The 20,195-nt window shown below is 44.2% G+C and overlaps 1 protein-coding gene across 1 annotated transcript in view; it reads left to right on the forward strand.

Moving 5' to 3' along the window:
• Positions 1–20,195, forward strand: part of fam172a (family with sequence similarity 172 member A) — a 178,175-nt gene that overhangs the window by 100,885 nt on the left and 57,095 nt on the right. Inside the window, exons 9-10 of the mRNA XM_050050421.1 lie at positions 13,064–13,180; positions 19,700–19,784. Of these exons, the coding sequence (XP_049906378.1) occupies positions 13,064–13,180; positions 19,700–19,784 (202 nt within the window). The remainder of the gene's footprint in view (positions 1–13,063; positions 13,181–19,699; positions 19,785–20,195) is intronic.

Raw genomic sequence — 20,195 nt, forward strand, 5'->3', positions numbered from 1 at the left:
TGTGTGTGTGTGTGTGTGTGTGTGTGTGTGTGTGTGTGTGTGTGTGTTTTAGCGGTGCTTGGCAGCTCCTCTTGGAGGAACCGTAATGACTGATGCTTTATCGCTCTGAGATTGCAAAACCTTGTGTGTTTTACCTGCCTGTGTGGACATTAGCCAATGTGGTGTGTGTGTGTGTGTGTGTGTGTGTGTGTGTGTGTGTGTGTGTGTGTGTGTGTGTGTAAAAAGGGTGTTGGCCATCTGCTTGTGCAGACAGGTGTGTTGCGTCATGACTGAAGTGGAAAAGGGATTTCAGACTGTGTGTGTGCATGTGTGTGTGTTGGCTGGTGCTGAAACTATTAGTCAATCAGAACATTGAGATTAGGCCAACAATTGTAGGCTTAGGTTGTTGTTTATTTTGCTTCTGTTGTTATTTACTTCCCCTTCCAAACAAAGAAATCTTCATTATAAAAATATATATAACTGAACTATTACATAAAGTCACTCAGTCTTTTGCACTACCTTTGAATTAGCACAAATTGAATCATACATATTTATGAAACAACCTTTACAATAACCTTCTTTCACATGAAGCATAAAATAACTGCTTCAAAAGCCTTTTGCTATATATAATGCAAGAAAATTTCAATTTATTTAGAACATCCATACACAAATAAAGGGTGCTCAAAGTGCAAAAAATATTAAAGTGATTTAAAAACAGCAGCATCAAGTTCTGTGGTGGAATCTTTGAACAGCTGGTCGGTCAAGGAAATCTCTTTTTCAACTTCATTAAGTTCTTGTACAAAGTTAACAAGTCAACACAAACTTAATGGCACAGATGTTCTAAATAAACTGACATTTTCTTGCACTGAACTCTGCCTCTCTCCCTGTGAAGCTTTTTTCTGGCTGTCCAGCTCAGTTGTATTGGTGTGCGGGTATCTCCTCTGTTGTCCAGTGTACCGACGCACCCAAGATAAACTTTTTTTGTTGCCCTAAGTAGGCACAGTTTCACAGCAGCCCTTAGACTATATGTAATATCATGATTCCCTCTCTAATATCTGTTTAATGTTGCTGTAAAATCCTCAAAACATTTATCCTTCAAACAGCTTAAGCTTCTTACCTTATACTCAATTTTACAAGATTACATCGAACACATCATGAGAACGTTATATATCCGTTCATCTAGCGTTTTTTTTTTAGTGAAGAGAGTTTGAACGCATCATGATGTAAATCAGTGCAGCCTCTGAGCTGTTAGATGCTAACAGTCCACATTAGCTTGCTCTCCTCTGGCCGAATTTAACATGGATTCGTTATTCATAGAGTAGCATTATCAGGGAAACAACATCCCCAGATGCCTCAGTAGTGAGTTTACTGCATCCTTTTGTCCCGGCGGTGTCCTGAGAATGATCTGTTTGCCCCGTGCACATTTTCTTTGTTAGACCAGTGGTTCTCAAACAGCATACTGAAGTGCCTTGATGCCAATTAAAGTTTGCTGTAGGATTTTGTGATAACAACACACTATTATTGCAGTATTCAACTGGGCCTATACAAAGAGTTATGAATGACTTTTTAATTGACTGTATCAGTATGTTGGGTGCATCCATTTCCCAATAAAGAAGCAAACTCTACCTAAAAATGTAATTTAAATGAAACAGGCACCTATTTGTCGCCATTCCTGCTTGGGAAATTATAAGTGTGTGACACATCAAAAGCCCTGATTGAGTAGGACAATTGATCGCTTTATTGTATGGAGCGAATTAAAACAAAGCACCAGCGAAGACGACCTACCACTGAAAGAAAAAACTGTCAGTAGTCAGCATCAGGAAAGCTACGTGTCTTATTTTTTCTCTCTTAGTGTCTTCTGTCGTGATAAGAGTCATAACACATGTTATAGAAGCTGTTGTGCACAGATATAAATACTGTACAAGTGTGCCCTCAGATTTTGGCTTTCTCATTGGTGTGCCCTGGGGACAGAAAATTTGAAAACCACCATGTTAGACCATGAAGCTTAACGTGGTCCAACAAAACATGCAGAGAGCAAGTCCCCAATACAACACGCTGCGAAACTGATGGAGGAAGACCCCGGCAAGAAACTAGGCCATTGTACATCTTTTGAATTTATTCTCTCCAAGTTCAAAGTTGCCTGAAAGGTATTTTAACCGCTGTCCTACATCTGTGTGTGATGGGAACAGGCCAGGCAGGATCTGTAGCTTTCGGGTGAGACCATAATCAGACTGTGTGACCTCATTCACAATGACACACACACACTCACACAGTTAACCTGCAGTACCCTCAGGCTGTGCTTTTGAAGAGTAACTTTACTTGACTCGTGGTTCCGCAAATTTTCACTGAAGCTTCAGTCTGTGTTTGAACCTGGAAGACAATCGTTCGTCTGTAAACATATCTGTTACCTTTTTAATATGCAGCAGTGACTCAGCCTGTGTCCACTTCATTAGGGGCTTTTTCTTTGGCTCTTTGTTGCTTTGAACACTCTGGTTGATAATGATGCTCTTTGACCTTCCAGGCTGCTATGGTTGTGTTCAGACCGACATCAGCACTGTGTGAAGGTCCCAAAAAATGCTAAAAAAAATAGTTTCCTGTTCTGTTCACACACCCCTATTTCAACAAAATTAGCGTGTGTACGTGGGTTTTATAAACACGGGTTAACCTGTTAGAAAAGGACTATGGACTCCTTTGCTATTGCCAGTAGACCCGAGCTTTGTACACGGCTCTGCATCACAAACAGGTTAGTAAACAATAGAAAGCAGTATGGAGGCCTGTGAAAACTTTACATTGGTTTCTTCTTTTTGTGTATCTCTTATTATTCAGTCTCTCTTTCAAACTTGCCGCAGACCAATTAAGATCAATGTTTGAGCGCTGCTTGGGCAGAGACAGACGTTTTGTGGCGCCACGTCATTGCATCTCACCGGTAAGGGGCTAAAATGAGCAGATTCACCCAGGTGTTGCGTTTCCATCAATGCCATCAGAGCCAGAGCTGATAAATACCTGAGTACCGCAGAGTCATTTGACCCAGGTGTGAATGCCAGTTGTAACCTTTCCCATTACATTAAAAAGCCAGATGTTAGCTGGTGTTTGCGGGTTTTTTGTGCAGTGGAAAATGGCTAATCTCCGTCATATTTTTACTGTGAACCTGTTTATTGTGGAGACGGAGGATGAGATGATTGTCGCTGTAATAACTCTCCAGAGTTGTAAAATCCTGCCTGATAGTTTTATAAACCTCTGTGTGGGCTTCTTACAAACCTTCAGACTTATGGATCTGTTAGTGGCACTGAAATCCCCTTGATCATATTCAGTTTCACCATTACCTCAAGCAACACATCAACATCACCGCAGCCCCAACAGTTTTCATAGTAGATAAATCTCTCAAGTCATTGCTTTGAAAAAATGTTGATTATAGCCACCCACGTTTTCCATACCACTACATCACCATTACCACATAATGATTGTCTATTTTTGGAGCTGCATGGCCCACTCTAACTCTCTGACACTGGCTTTGTTCCTGTAGAAACCATTCTCATGCGAGTCCCGCAAAATGTAACAGCTACAGCAGCTTGGAAAATGGCAAATATGGAGCATTGAATTGGATTAAATTATCACTTATCAGACCACAAATGAAACAAAAATTAGCTAGCTAGCAAACCCTGCAGTCCCTCAGCCAGCCAGGGAAATATGGGAGTGAACGTTTTCAGATCAATACATGGGACTAGATGTCAAGATATATTCTGACCATTATTATTTAGTTTCTCTCAAGTCCCCCAACTGAAGCGCTCCTGTAATGTCAATCACTATTTATCATCGTATCACGGCGGCCAATACCCAATCTGCACTTTCAAAATCTCTCTCTGTGACACATTAACTAACTGCACACACACACACTTATAGACACTTTCACTCTCTCTTTCGATCACTCCGTCGCCATGGTGCTGTGTGTCAACAACATTTTTCGGCCAGCTTGGCTCGTTGAACTCTGACAGCTGATGGATGTTTGGTTTCAGTCTTAACAGGATCATGCACTGTGTGTGTGCGTGTGCGTGTGCGTGTGCGTGTGCGTGTGTGCGTGTGCGTGTGTGTGTGTGTGTGTGTGTGCGTGTGCGTGTGTGTGTCTCAGAAATGGACAGCAGTACCCGATGGATATTTAACACATTAGCTTTGGCAGAGCTGAGAGTGGTGTGAAAACACACTGATTTCCTAAGTGGCAATCATATCAGCCTCGCCGTCAGAGAGGCAGCAGAGAGCAAACATCTGTGTGTGTGTGTGTGTGTGTGTGCGTGTGCGTGTGTGTGTCTCAGAAATGGACAGCAGTACCCGATGGATATTTAACACATTAGCTTTGGCAGAGCTGAGAGTGGTGTGAAAACACACTGATTTCCTAAGTGGCAATCATATCAGCCTCGCCGTCAGAGAGGCAGCAGAGAGCAAACATCTGTGTGTGTGTGTGTGTGTGTGTGCGTGCCCCAGAACATGCACGCAAACTGTTTGTGCACATCATTTAGACATTGACTCCAGCAGTGCTTTACAGTAAACTTTGTCTGTTTATTAGTGTGTGTTTATTTAATAGAATCTGTTTTCTTTGTCTCATTATATTCTGCTGTCTGTGTTTCTTCATGATTTATTTTATCCAACTACAGTTTCATCTGATGCTCAGAGTCGCTTTCTGTCTCTTTATACCTGTGTCTTTCTTGCCTTTCCCTCCGCCACCTCAGGGTTTACGTCTTCCTGTCAGTCTCTAAGTCTCTCCCTGTTGCTGTATTTGCCTGCTCTGCATGCGTGTGTCTTTCCCTGTCTGTCAGTGGTAAGCTGTCTCCTCCCTGCCAGGGTTCAGGGAGCCCTCGGTTCTCCTCGATGTCAGTATCACCCTGAGTTACGACACAAAGGTCTCAGCCTCCTCCTCCACCCACCCTTGTTAGGCCCTCTCGCTCGCTCCCTCCCTCCGTCACTCCCATTCTCCCTCGCCCTATCCATCCTCGTCTCCAGCCGAGAGTCACCCATCCGAAACTATGTTAAAACAGGGTCATCCCCCGGCGTGCACTTAAAGGCTGTCCCTTTAACCTGCTCTGAAATACTTACGGCTATTATTATAGCTTATAAATCATTAAGAAAGTTTAATTATACGAAAATTTCATGGTGGAAATGTGCAAGCTGACACATGGGAAGGGGAATTTAATGGGCCAGCAAGTCCCAGCACCGTGAGGGAAAATATTGAGGTTAGGTTTCTATTTTACAGCATTGCCGGAGGGTTGGGAGACAGGGAGAAAGACAAGAAAGAAGCACTTTCAGAGGGAGAGAGAGGGAGAGGAAAAGGCGAGTGGTGACAATGAGGCCTAGCCTGTATCCAATGCGCAAAAGTAACTTTCTCAATTCACTCTGTAGACCAAAGCTGCTAATATGGCCAGTTGATTTGGGAATGATGAAGACGTTGCCCACCGTACCTTGTGCTGGTTTTCTTAACTAAGATGTATTCCAATTAACACAAGACTTTAATTAGTCGCCATGCCGTAATTTCACTTCGTTAAGGAATGCTGCCTAATTAGAAATTACCATTTGGAGAATTTCTGTAATTGCTGTCACCAAACAATATATGAACATCCCTAACTACTAATGTTACAAAACTTCCCCTGTCCACTTTCTTAATTGTGTCAATATCATTTCAATGTGAACATTATAGGGATATTATTGATATAGCTCGAGCAACAGCCTTTAATTGTGACAGAAATGTAAATTGATCAAACTGTTGGGAGTTAATATCATTAACACTTACCACTGTGCAGATGATGGTAATTAGAAATTAATTGAATTCTGTTGTGGTAACTATAAAATATAAAATGCTGCTACACATTGGAGCATCTGCTCGGGTGTGTGAGTCTGAGTGATTTGACTGTAATGTCTTTGCAATAAAAGAGTTGTCTGTCAAGTGAAAACCGATAGGAATTCAAGTGTTTTTTCAGGGACTCGTTATTATTTTATGGAAATATATATATCACTAGCAGGAAGGAAAAGATTTACATGGGAAATTGCGTCTGATTATGTGGACAAATGTGAAGAGAGATTCACTGAGCTACATACAGGAAAGCAGGGTAAGTTGAGGAAGTAATGTAAATTTTTACATTTTGAAATAATAAATAAATGTATGATTGCACAAACCAACGCCCTCACTCTGTAAAACTCTTACTCAACTTCGTCTTGAAGAAACAACAGTTGCTTTGCACCAGACTGCTGTTGTTTATGAGCACTCCCTTACCCACAACCCCATTCGTCCCTCCCCAGTTCCCTCCCTCCATCCCATCCTCCTTGCCCTCTCTGTCTCTCCTTCATCCTCCCTTCCTGTCTTCCTCTTGTTTTCCATGTGGGCACAAGCGGGGCGCAGCGCCCGCAGCCGGCAGGTTTCCTGGCACGCCGCTCCTCATCCTCTGCCTTTTGTTTCCACCAGTGGACACCCCTTCTCCACTTCTGCTGTGTCAGTAAATATTTATTGGCCTTCCTTTTCCTCACCGCCCCCACTTGTTGGTGTGTATCTGTAGCTGTATATACACGTGTGTGTGTGTTGTTTGCATGGCTACACACACACACACACACACACACACACACACACACACACATGGAGTCCTCCCCAACACGTACACAGCCATACACCACCTCCCACTACCCTGTGTCCGGTGCTGTCACTCACACAATCCAGCAATGCCCCCTCCTCACCCTTTAAAGTCTCACCCTGTCTCTCCACCCACCATCCTCCCTTTCTCTCTCTGTCTCTCCCTCTTCTTCCCTCCATCATGCATGTGGAGAACAGCCGTGACAGGAAAAAGGAAAGAGAGGAGGAAGTTATTGCAGTTTTCTCCTCTCTCTCGCCCTCCCTCTCTACACCCTCACCATGACCAGAGTTCATGCGCTGGAGAGTCAGAGGGGGGAAAAAAAACCCTGTAAATGCATGTGACCTCAGTGAGCAAAACCTCTGCACACTCCCACAACACTGAAAGATGCACACACACACACACACACACACACACAAACACACTCCCTCTCGCTCCCTAGGGCCCTGTGGCCTCGTGCTAGAGAGGGCTTCCTTCCTGCGGTTAAGACAAAGGAAACTGGGGACCGACAGGGGACCTGGGACCGCTGCTTCAAAGCCACAGGAAGCGCTGGTGTTGTCTCTTCCTGTGGAGGGTGTCGGAGCGTGGGGGGCCAGCTGCCTGTGTTTTCACAGCCAGGGACGAACAGGGATGAGTGTGTTTGTGTGTGTGTGTGTCACAGGCAGTGTAGGTAGAGTAGCTGAACACGTTGCACTCCCACTCCGATCCATCCTGTATGACCCGAGATCAGCTGCAAGCAACATGCAGTCATACACACATGCTGTAGGAATAAGAGACAACGCACACTGACATCATCTCTGTGGTGAATCCCGCAGTCGTTAAAAGCCAAATCCAGATGAGGATCATGAACTTAACCACTGTTGATCCACGAGTCTATTGTCCTCATTGATTTATGATAGAAAGAAAATCACTGCCAGAGCATCAGTCAGCCTTTATGTTTGTTTTTCCAGCCCTTGCCACTGTCTTTGCCGACTCTGCACATGCTCGCAATGTGTACATGTCTGTGTGTGTTTGTGTTTGTGCTCCTGTTCCAATGTTGGCGTGTAGGGATTTATGGGGGTGTATGTGTTAGTGTGTCTGCGCCATGTGTTTTCCAACCTTCCGGTGTGCACCCGCATACATGTTTGTTTGTTTTTTCTGTGTTCGCCCTGGCTTCTCTGATGCTCTCCTCTTACTCTCTGGCAGCAACAGGACAGTTAATCAATCAAATATTTAAGCAGTGCTTCAGTGCTCAGTGGGTAGTCCTAGATTATCTGTGGCTGTTGGCAGTGCATGGCGCAGCCACATTATAAGCCTCGTCTCTGACTGGCATCGTCACGGGGCGCTTCGCTCGCTCTCTCTCTCTCTCCTCCTTCCCCTTGGCCTCTGCTCAGTCTTTGCTCACTCCCACTAGCGCTCAACATTTTGTCCTCTTCCTCATTCTCACTCATTTTCTGTCATTCTCTCTCTATCCCTTGTTTTCCTTCCTCTTGTTTGCTTCTCTCTATTCGCACTCTCTCTCTCTGTATAATTGTGGCTTTTCACATTGACTATCTGACAGTGAGCAAGGCCCCTTAAAGAGCTCTCATCTTTATGTCTTTGGCTGTTTCTCTCTTTTCTCTCGCTCTGCATTCTTTCTAGGGATAAGTCTGCCTGTCTCCCCACGGGGATCTCCATTGTGGATTACCATTCAGTTTTCTCCCAATTATCTAGTGGCTTTCGCTGCCTTTGACACATAATTATCAAAGGCCTAAATAATTGTCTTTATTATTGCCGGTGTTTAGATGTAGCGTCAGCGGAGCAGTCGCGAGCAAGGGAGCGTCACGGGGAGAGGAGAGAAATGAAGTATTTATCTCGACCAGAGATTAGCTTAGCATGCTGTTAAATGATGTCTCGTCGCTTATTTCAACTCCTCGTCCAGATAAATAAACATGATTAATATGCTCCCCCTTCCCTCCTTCATGCGCACACCCTCACTTACATATACACACACACACACCCATCGCATATCACATTCTTCGTCAGTGGTGAAAATAAGATTATGCACAACAAAAAGTCTAGCAATTAGCTGGCTTTGTAGCAGGAAACAGCTTAAAGCGCTAAACACTGTACTTTGCTGAGGGCCATGTGAGAGGTCAGGTACAAGATACAGAGGTTAGAGGAAAGTCTCCGCGTGTGCGTGTGTTTGAGTGGCTCCAAATGCGGAGGGGATGGCTATTTCATAGAGCTTGTGAAAAGCTGGATTTAGTAGAATTGTGCCAACCGGGGGGTCAGAAATCTGTGATGTTTGCGGGTCTCTATAGCAACCAGGCCCTCTGCAGAGAAGTCAGAAAAGAAATGGTTTATGAGGAAGAAACAGAGAGGAGGGGGGGGGGAAGAGGGAGAAGGATTTCATAGTTCATCCAGAGTTTGAATGTATGTTGGGTGGGGGGTGAACTCAAAGTCTGCATCATCAGTTGTGACTCAGCTTTGTTATCATGGCTCAGAGGAATGTGAGTGTGATGTGTAGCTGCGGTCAAATTAAATCCAAATCACAGTGAGGGAGTGTGTTTAAAAACAGCGTGTTAGAAATGGGTTAAGAAATTTCTTTTACACCTTTCTTTTTGTGGCGCTAAATTATGAAAATGGCCTTGGTAATTTCATTGAATTCGATTTTTATAAGCCTGTAGTGGTACAGAAGATAGATGAAATGCATCAGACTTGTAATAAACATTTCATCAAGGTGCTCCAGTGAGTAAGGACGCCGCCCTTGAGACTGAGGACTTCGGTTCAGACCCCTGTGATGGGACGCATCATTTCCACTTAAGCTTAAGCTTCTACTTATGTTTTAGAGACAGTGAAAGCCCACTCACTTCAGGGATGCTGTTCTGAAGCCGACCCTGTGGTCTGATCTCGCTGTGAAGTTGGCCAAGGGAAAAGAGAATTTTCCTCATGGGGATCAATAAAGCATTCATAAATATTCTTTGTTGTGCACATATGCCTGTCTGTCTCTCATCTGTCTTCTTTCTCTTCTCATTCCCTCCTTTTTCCTCCTAGTATACTACTCTTGATATCCACTCACCTTCCTCGTATAACCCTCTGCCTCTCTGCTCCCCTTTTCTTCAAAAATTTTTACACGCAAGCCTCCCATGTCCAACCCCCACCCGAGCTTAACTTAGCATATCCAGCTGCTTTAGCGTTAAAGGAAAGGCCAGCAGAGAGGCGGCAAATGTCTCAACATCTGTGTGCTGGTTTTAACTCAACAAGTATTTCCACATGTTTCTCTTCCTATTTTCCCTGTCCGATACAAGACTGATCACAACAGCTGGCCTGTTTCCTTGTTAAAGCTGCAGTCTGCGGTTACATAGTGGATTAGCACATTTAACATTCTGGATAAAGATGGCTAACACTAACACACAAGCTAACATGGTGTAAAAAATTATAACATGATGAGTCATGATGAGACGGCTTAACATGACTACCCACTTGGGAGCCTGTGGCTTTATGGTAACTGGTTTCTAAAGTTAACCATGAGTATCACCCACCTAGCAGAAGACATGGACACGCTTAGATCTAGCTTTCATCATGCAGCTAACCACAGTTGTCATTGTGGCTTGTGAAACATGGGACCCAGTGGTGTCAAAATCATTGTGGTTGAAGGCCACACTGCAGAGAGCACTCTCTCCTGGAGTCATTATTTGTCAACCTATTACCCCAACTGTTACCACAGCCTACCATATGTGTAGGCATTGCGGCAATGAGAGCTGTCAGAAGGGGTGATTGATATAGCCAGTGGTGGGAGATGGAGTTCTTTGGTCTTTAATCTCTGGTTAAGACGTCATCAGGAAAACAGACTTTGTTTGGTGAAAGTTGCTGATTTATTTCCGCCCTTCCTCATTTCAGAAAAAATAAAACACTGTCTTTGAATAGAAAATCACAGCGAAACTTGAGCAGAGAAGTTTGTTAAAGGAGGGCAGGGACAAAGTAGTTTTTTGTTGTATTTCAAACCAGTAAAATGTAGCGAGGGAGAACTTGGTTTTAACTCCGAAAAAGCATTCAGAGGTGCTGAATGTAATCAGTTTGAATGGCTGCGTTAGGATTTCCAAAGGTCTCGTTATCCCGTTTCTTGAAAAACATTTTCTCCCGTCACTCGTCTGCTTGATGAGACAGTCTGTCTACGCAAGATTAATCATGCACTGTCTAAATACTTAAGTCCAGTATTTAAGTTCCAGACGTATCCATCCAGCATCATCCACAACCTAGCTTCACTCCCACCTTACCAGCTGTGCCTCTTTCTTTGTACATCCCTTTATGTTTTTCTAACCACTGTCTGTCATTCACTTGCGTCTACGGCAAACTGCCCCTCTGTTGAGCAGTGCTCTCATATCTGCGCACAGTCATTCCTGCTAACAAATGCACACAATGAAGTGCGTACCCACACACAAAAATAGTTTATTTTGGCATCAGTTACCAATTTTATTAAAGTTCAGTTCCACTTTTAATGTAGCAGTGATATCCAGTGAACCATTCTCATGTTAAGTACATTTTCCATTAAAAAATGCAAAAAAAAAGTTGGACCCAGATGTTTTAAGGGGCATCCAATAGGAGCAAGTAGAGGCCTATTTATCCACTCGGAAAGTGGAAAAAAAAATTCAGCTTTCTGCCCAGACTTGGGTGATGTTTTTGACTGGTCTGAAGTCATGTGCTTAGCGTTTTCCATGGGCAGTCAGTCCACTGTCTCCTGTTTCCTGGCCTCTGCTAGCAGCCCCTATACTCAGGGACTGGCCCGTTTGGCTAGCGCCAGAAAACAGGACCTTGACTGACACCTCCAGTTTTAAAAGGTTGACTTTGCTACTCCCACGGGCCCAGTTCTGCCAGAGGAAAGCTTTTCAACCAAGCGTGGATGAGGAGGGAGTACAGAGAGGAGTGTGTTTCCGTGTGTGTGTGTGAGTGTGTAGGATTTTGTGTGAGCAATCGAATGTGTCTGTGCATACATGTGCAGCGTCTGTCTTCTTTTGTTGTCTATCTCTACAGTTGTGCACTTTTTTTTTTATGCTTATGGTCGTACCTCCCCTCTCAGTCTGCTCTATCCTCCATCCCGGTGAAGACGCTCCAGTGGAAGCCTTATCAGCTGTATGATGTATGAGTCCTTAGCGCCTTAATAGATTCAATTTATCTCTATACACTCCCACTTTAATTTGGCTGGGCAAGGGAAGATGTATTCAAATGCCCACCGTCATTTTGATGCACAGCCAACCTACAGCCAATCTCGCTGGCTGTAGATGGCCGGTTTTACTTGTCTGTGAACGTGTATAAGATGAGTAATTTCTCCAGCCTCAGCCCCCTGTCTGAGTGTCAGGCTCAGATCTATATTAGCAGCAGCTTAAACCCTCCCAAACCATAGCTTTGGACTCCAGTCACAGCTCTATTTTGTTTTATTACAGTTGGACTTTTATAGCCCAATATTTATCCTGTCCTTACATGCAAGCACCACCTAAGCTCTGATATTCCAGTCCCTGCCTTGGCTTTAACATTACCTCGATCTCCCACTGAAGTGCTGGTCTTATTCTCAAGCTCCAAGCCATAAACACCATCATCATTTTAAGCCCCACAGAAGTCTAGTAGTCCACGACAATGCCAAGTTTTTTCTTCCCCTAGATGAAACTTAAGATGAAGCTTTAATGTAGTTAAAATTTGGTCTGTGTGGCCTTAGTGCCTTGTGTAGTTGATTAGTGTATCACCAAACTTAGTGCAATTGTGCAGCTCTGTGCCTTTACCCAGTCCACCAGTCTCTTTCCCAGCTTCACGAAACCTATACAATAAGTGATTGTTAACCTATTGTTGCAAGTCCTGTTCTCTTTTCTTCCCGTTTTATCTTAAAGCAAAGCAGAGTGAAATGGCTCGTTCCCAGGGCCTGGCTTACGGTACTCCTTGGGGTGGGACCAGCGATGTGGGAAGTCTATTGTAGTGCAGTAACAAGTCCTTTGCGTGACATTTTCCTTGGCGTTGACATTCAGAGGGGAATAGGAAGACGGGCCTGCCGAAGCCACATTCTCTGTGACATGTGAAGGGAAAGGGTATTACGAATGGGGACAGAGGTATTTGAACGTGCACAGGGAAGGACATTTGCACAGAACGTGACAAGGACACGCTATGGTGGAGCAGCTCTTTCATATTTCACTTTATAACATTATGCTATACACCAGGTTGAATCTGTATTCGCTGTCCACTGGGCCAGTGCTATCGTGGTCCGGGGAGTAGGCTGACAGTGTGATGGACAGGGAATACATTTTTTATTAGGCAAGTATCTACTGACACAGTGGGTATGCCGTATTAAATAATTTTACTCACATATATGCAATCAAATAGAAGATTTTTTTTCCCTCTAAAGAGGCTATTGTATGTCTTAAAGCTTAAGGTCTCTTTTTTGTCTGAAACAAATTGTTGTCATTAATTGTGATTGTGTCATTAACATGCTGCAAGGCTGACTAACACAAATTTGTTTGCTTTTTTTGTGGCAGATGAATCAGAGGGAAATGCAGGTGAAGAACAGAGTGTGCGCTGTGGCTCTGACTGACTCTGCTCACAACATCTGGCTACAGGAGACCAGCAAAGGCACGCAGGACTGGATGCAGCAGGTGAAACAACCACACATGCGCAAACAACACACAAACGGAAGGCAAACAAAGACGCTGTAAACTGCACAGGGGTCCATTCCTGAGCTCCCATCTTATCATGTATATTCACCCAGCCGTGAGCTGAGGTCTTTCAGATTTCGCTCCTCTCTGATTTCTCCCCGCACAACCCCGCTGACCTTCACAGGTACCCCTGACCAACACCGAGCCTTAGAAGTCATAGAGAACCATTGTTTGCATGTTTTCCCTCGCTGTCTTTTTTTTTTTTTTTTCTTTAAACTAGCCCCCGCTTTTTCTTCCTGGGTGCATGTCAATGAATAACTAAGACAGTCAACCCTCGCTTGTGCGTGTGTACGCGGCTGGGCATGCATATGTGCATGCATGCATGTGTTTATATGTGCTCGTGGGTAAGCGTGTGAGATAGAATGCACGTGCACATGTGCATTTGTGTTAGCTTCATTTTAGCACTTGCCCTTTCTGGTGTGACCTCTGCGCCATACGCAGCACCTGGGCTCACTCAGTATGCACATACAGATGAGGACCATCCAAGACCAGAGCTGCTCGAGAGCCAGGGATGCAAATGTCATGCACACACACACACACACACACACACACACACACACACACACACACACACACACACACACACACACACACACACAGGAAGGGCAGCCCAGAAGGTGCTGCACATCACAGAGGGGAGCTAGCACTGAACCTGCATAATGCCCTGGGTGGTGTATAAATGTGGGTGCCCGTACGAGTGGGTGCATGTGAGGTCGAGGCACCCCAGCAGTGCACTGCTCTGTTCTCCTCGGACAGAGATAATTCCCTCCCTCCGGGGTTCAAGAGGTCACTGGATGGTGGGATGGAGCGATGAGAAGAGGCGAGTAAAAGAGAAGAGATAGGATTTAGAGATCAGCACCTGCTGGGCCAGGTTATACAGACCAAATGGGTCAGACGAGGGGCAACTGACGTCACTGCCAGAAGACAAAATACAGAGTGAAGGTAGGAGAAAATATAAGCAGAGACAGAGGTAGAAAGACCCCATCCATTGACTGAGACAGAAAAAGAAATAAAGTATGGGTAACGTTCAATTATTTAGATCCCGTTGACTGCCGCCGAGAAAGCACAGGTTAGAGCTGTGGAAAAGGAAAACAAAAAGACAGGTAGGATATGAATGGAGTGAATACAGATGGAGGAGAGAAGATGAAGAGATGTATGTGGAGATAGATGAGTAGCATAGTGAGGAGAAGTGAGTGAGGGAGAGAAATGCGAATGATGGTGTACAGCTGGCAGCCTGTCACAGTCTCCAAGGTGTCTCCTGTCACTGTGCTGGCCTGCTGTCACACTCTAGTGGCCTGCCCAGAGCACACACACACACACACGCACACACACTCACATACAGAGTACACTATGGTCATGAATAAACCATCCTAATCCATAGAGATTATACAGCTACTGGAGGAGGTGGGAGAGAGACAGACACAGAGAGAGTGAGCAAAAATTGATACTCAGGACTACTTTCTGAGAAGTTAGGTTGCAGGCTGTCATGTGTGTTATGGTTTAGGAGACTTTTGTACACTTAGCACAGAGTTTCTATCATGGGACTCAGTACTATGGAGAGGTGGAGATACTGTTTTACCACATATTTTTTGCTTAATATTTGCATTCAGATCTTTAATTTCCAAGAACAGTAAGATAATTATGCAACTTATTTTGTAGTCTTTATAAAGCTGTTTTGTACTCATTGTGACGACACAAATCTGTTAGTGAACTCTGGCCAAACATGAGTTTGTAGTGTGTCACGTTATTCTGATGCAGCTTTGGAAGGTAGGAACTACACATCCCTTTTTAAAGGCTCCATGTGTGTATTCCTGTGACACTTGACTGTGTAGTGGATATGGACACCTATGAGAGACCTATTTGGTCCTTGTGAAGGCTCCATTAAATCACCCTGCCATCAGCTGAGTGCAGTGTTTTGTGTCCATTACTCTCTGAGCGTGTGTGTGTGTGTGTGTGTGTCCCTGTTGTTTATGTGAAAGAAGCAGGCTGGCTTCCACTGCGACTTGCAGAAGGCAGCAGGTGGTGGATCGCACACACACTCTCTCTCACACACACATACATATACACATAAAAAGAAGACATCTTTTACACCCCCCTAGAGCATACTTTTAGCTTAATGGTTAGCTTTAGCACTTAGCTCTTGGCCTGTAACTCACCGCTTTTTAAGGATCTTTTAGAATTTAGTTTCTGCATAATGTTGGTGATGGGATTTAATCATAGACTGTATAAAAATAATGGACATAGCCACCATGACATCATTCACTGGATTGTAGACTCCCATTTTGAAGCCTTTGAAGAGTTTGCATTTTGGCAGTCACCATCTTGGATTTTTGGAGCCAGAAGTGACTATATTTGATGAGGGGGTGGAGCTGACACATAGACTGTAGTGACTCCTCGCAGACAGCCTGTTGCTGAAAGCAGCCTTGTCCTTAATTTTGCCTAACATTAGCCTTTATAGAATTTTACAGATGAGTTATATAAAAATTCACCCACTGTACAGTTAGTCGTGAATAACAAAATTAGCTATAGAGACATAACATGAGGGTCAGTGGAGATTGACTCACTTTTAGAGCCAGCCTCAAGTGGCCATTCATGTAACTGCAGTTTTTGGCACCTCACACTGACTTCATTTTTCAGCCCCCGAGGTTGCTGCTTGGATTTAAGTGAAACAAAAAGCACTCTGCAACAATATGTCTTACGGTGTGTGTGCAGTAGTACATGAATGAGTTCATATCTAGCACAAATCCAAACACAGACAGACACACACATACAGACACACATACACAGAGCAGCAGAGGTGGCGGGAGAGTCAAATCTGTTTACATGTTTGTTTCTCTGTCTGCCTTTAGTTCAATGGCACCATTGATCGGCGGACGAGCTGCTTGAAGTGATGATGCTATGCGTCAGAGGCAGCCGATGCGATGTGCCATCCTTTTGTCACGTCGCCCTCCTCTAATCCCAGCCAGCAGGCCTTGCCTTTATGTGACTGCTGTTATGCCTGCGGTCTCCCACAGCACTGGGGCTGTGTCTGCTATGTGTGCGTGTGTGAGTTTGCGTGCACATGTGTGTTGTTGCCTTGACAAATCTATTCAAACCCCGGCCTCCCCACATCTATTGGTAGTGATGGTGGAGGTGAAGGGGGAGGGAGGAGGGCCCTTTGAAAGACTCCCCTCCTTCGCCTCTCTCCAGCCGCCTTCAGCCCACTGCTCCACAGCCCAGCTGACATCTTCCTCCAGACAGACTGAATGAATTAAAGGAGATACAATGAGACACTTGATGTAGCAGTCAAGGAGCCCCACTGCTTCTGTGCTGCTCTACACTGCTCTGCCCTCAAGCCCAGGCTCAGAGGAGAGCACATCTAGGGCACAGCAAAGGATCTAAAAATACACAATATGCCACTGTTTACCAAGATGACTTGTCGTCTTCTCCCGACACTAAACCCCCCCCAGTACTCCTCCCCTCCATCCCCCTTCATCTCTCTGCCGATCTTTCTTCAACCTCTTTGGCTCCTCTGTACTCCTTATACGACTAGCACTTTTGATCGACAAGGCTGAAGAACTCAAATATAAGCAGAAGAGTGAAAGGGCATTTCTACTTATAAAGAGGCGGATTCAGTTTGTGCCTCAGTTGATTTTTATTTATTTTGATTAGATTGGAATAAATCACGCATGAGCCAAACTTAAGTTAAATAACTGGCCTTGTTGTGCACTTTTCCCAACTGAATTTTGTTTACTAATTGATATCTGCTAAGGATTTGCGTATATGGGTCAGATGTTTCATCATGATCATCCCTCACAATGAGCCTCTGTATTTTTCTCCAAGCTTACAGTAGATAAATCACTGGGGGACAAAAATATACATGTCAAGCAGACAGTAACAGAAGAGATTTACTTTGACATAGCTGCAGAAATGTATGTAGACAAAAAAGTAACTGCCAAGACAAGCTCAATTTGGCATCAGTGTCCCTGTGCACCTTTAGTTTTCACACAGAAAAACATAAACATGCCTGGGAGTAGGCTGTTTGTGTGGAGGGGTTAACTTGAGGGATGACAGCTGAGTAGAAGTGTGATGTGACCCTGGATCTTTTTTTGCATGTATGTAGTGTGTGTATGTGTTTTCTTGGAGGGGTTGAAGTGGGAGGCATTTCATAGATTTGTCTATCTACTCCCTCCTCTTACGGGGCCTTGGGAGTCAGGGTTGCTGAGGGCAAAAATGCAAAAACACATGTGTTTGCATGTGCATTTGAGTCTGAGGAGTTCACAACGCTACACAACTTCTTGGGAGACCCCCCGTAATGCAATCACTGACCCACACAGGCGCACACACGCACACACACAAGCATGTGCAACACTGTAATGGCTGTCAGGGGGCCAGGGTGAAAGTAAACAAGGGCAGATAAGCAGTGATTCAGAAGGACGCCAGCTGCACATTCTAATCTCTTTACATTTTCTCTTTCTTCTATTGAACTTTTATCTTATCTGGAGAACGTCTTCTCCAAGCATTCCTCTCAGCCCCCTCTCTCCCTCTCTCCCTTCTCCCTTGTTTTTGTACTAACCTTACAAGCCTCAGCATACCAATCCACATTGCACGGTCAGAAGGGAAAACACACTTTGATATGTTGTCATCTGTTGGCCCAGAGAATGAAAAGTTAAAGCACGGCAATTGTCAGTTGTTTTGAAGTGTGGCACTGATGCAGTTTATTAATTGTGCATTGGATTTAACCCTGATGTGTCTGAAACAATCTAGCAGGTAGGAAGACACAGACAAGACAGTGGCGCCCCCAGAATTTTTTCATAGGGGTGGCCAGATGGGGCCACTGAAAATCTTGGGGTGGCACACCAAAAACAAAAGCCATAACTGAATCTCTGTTATGTTGTTGTCGTACATAGGACATTGAGTTGGGTACCTGCTGAGTAACCAGCGAAAAAATATATTTCTGTAAAGTCATGGGTCCAGGCACAGGTAAAAATGAGCTCAATGCAGATGGGCAGTGGGTGAGAACAAAAATTATCACCTGTGCTCAAGCTGGCCGTGTGGATATTAAGCAGCTTCTGCCTGATCTGACAACTGTATCACACTGCAGCATGACAAAATATGCAGAGAGCATTCGACAAAACATCATTCCGGAGTTGAGGATGCAGCTGACTGATAGCAATGAGGCCGTTATTTTGGATATGTGGACAGATGATTTCCGCAAAATTGGTTAACCTTGTGTCACTTTGCACACATCAACAACAATTGGGAGCTGACTGAGTGAGTGCTTTGCACAACTGAATGGGACTGTACATTACGCAAAATGGTGTAACAGCAAATCAGTATGTTTAATCACGGGTTGGGTCACAGGACTTATATTAAAAGGTTGGGTTGGGTCCAGATTTGACTTGGAGATAATTACGTGTAACAGGTTGGCTCTGGTACTGAGCTTTACAGGTGCAGGCTGGTGTGGGTTTGCAAAGTGGACCCATGCAGGATATAGGCTAGTTGAAAACTATATCCAATGAGAGACAAGATATCATATACTGATATACTTTGGTTTCTCATTTTACAGGATATATTGCTAATAATATGATGTGCACAGACTAATACTGGCACAGTTACCATTTTTCCACAACAGTCCTCTTTTAATGTGTTATGTATGTGTATAAATATATGTTAAGCGATTATGTCAGGGTGGCCGTGGCCCTCCCGGCCACCCCTCGGTGGCGCTACTGAGACAGGAAGATGAAGACAACAAACCCGGATAAAGAGGTCTTCTCCTCTTTCTGACAGTAGTGTTGTCAACCACAGGGGGTTTGAGAGGACTAGGGGTGTTTGCAGGGGGTTATGGGTCAGCAAGCTGGGCAGACACCCTCCCCCAGGGCACCCACTGATCCACCATGGTAGAAGGCCTCAGCTATCCACCACAAACAAATGCCAAGCTGTCTGAGCAACATGTCACAGAGCTTTTAATTGCTTGTTCCTGTCTCTCTCTCTTTCTCTCCCCCCACCTTACTCAGACACACACACACACACACACACACCTCTTTCTCGATTATTGTCTCTCCCCCTTTTCTCCGCACCTGTCCCCCTTCTCTTTGTCTCCTCATTGCCTCATGATTTTTCTCCTCTTCTTTCACCACGTTCCTTTTTCTTTCTAATATCTCTTTCAATTTCAATTAAACTTACTATATATCCATAAAGTGCAAAAAAACCCATATGTTTGAAGCATCAAGATAAAAGACATACATTTTTACATCAAATCCCTTCCCTTATTATATTTCCGTCTTTGAGCATATATTTCCTCTTGTGTGTGGGAGGAATAGCGGAGGATGCTGGTTGCCACTTACTCATTTCCCAAACCCTCCACATGCCATAAGTAGTCTATTGTGTTTGGAGGAGCCACATATAGCATATGATGTGAAATCTGTCCACAGAGTTTTCAATTGTCAATGTCTTTCCTTTCCTCTTCTCCCTATACAGCACTGTTGTAACTGGGTATCGAGTCCAGAGCCCCTGGACACACCACTGGACCCCATGCTGCCAGACTGCCCCCGAGTCTCTGCAGGTATTAAACAAACTGTATGAACACACTCCAACAGTTAAAACATTATTACTCAGTATCTACTTAAAGCATTATCTGGCTCACTTTCAGTTTCCAAATACCCTGATTGTGCGAGGAATTTGACTTGAATAAATTTGGTAGAGTATTGGCACAGTAATTGTAGGTCAAAATGTAGCAGAATTCCACATGTAAGCAGTAGGTGCTGTGTCAGTGTTAGCTAAGCCAAGTGTTTGGTCTACTGTCAGTGTGTAGTATAGTTACAATAGTGGGTGAAGTTTTGAATGTTTTGAATTTTTTATATTCTACTACACTGAACAAAAATATAAACGCAACACTTTTGTTTTTGCTCCCATTTTTCGTGAGCTGGACTCAAAGATCTAAAACTTTTTCTACATACACAAAAGACCATTTCCC

The sequence above is a fragment of the Epinephelus moara genome, chromosome 8 (assembly GCF_006386435.1).
Source record: "Epinephelus moara isolate mb chromosome 8, YSFRI_EMoa_1.0, whole genome shotgun sequence".
Taxonomy (NCBI): domain Eukaryota; kingdom Metazoa; phylum Chordata; class Actinopteri; order Perciformes; family Serranidae; genus Epinephelus; species Epinephelus moara.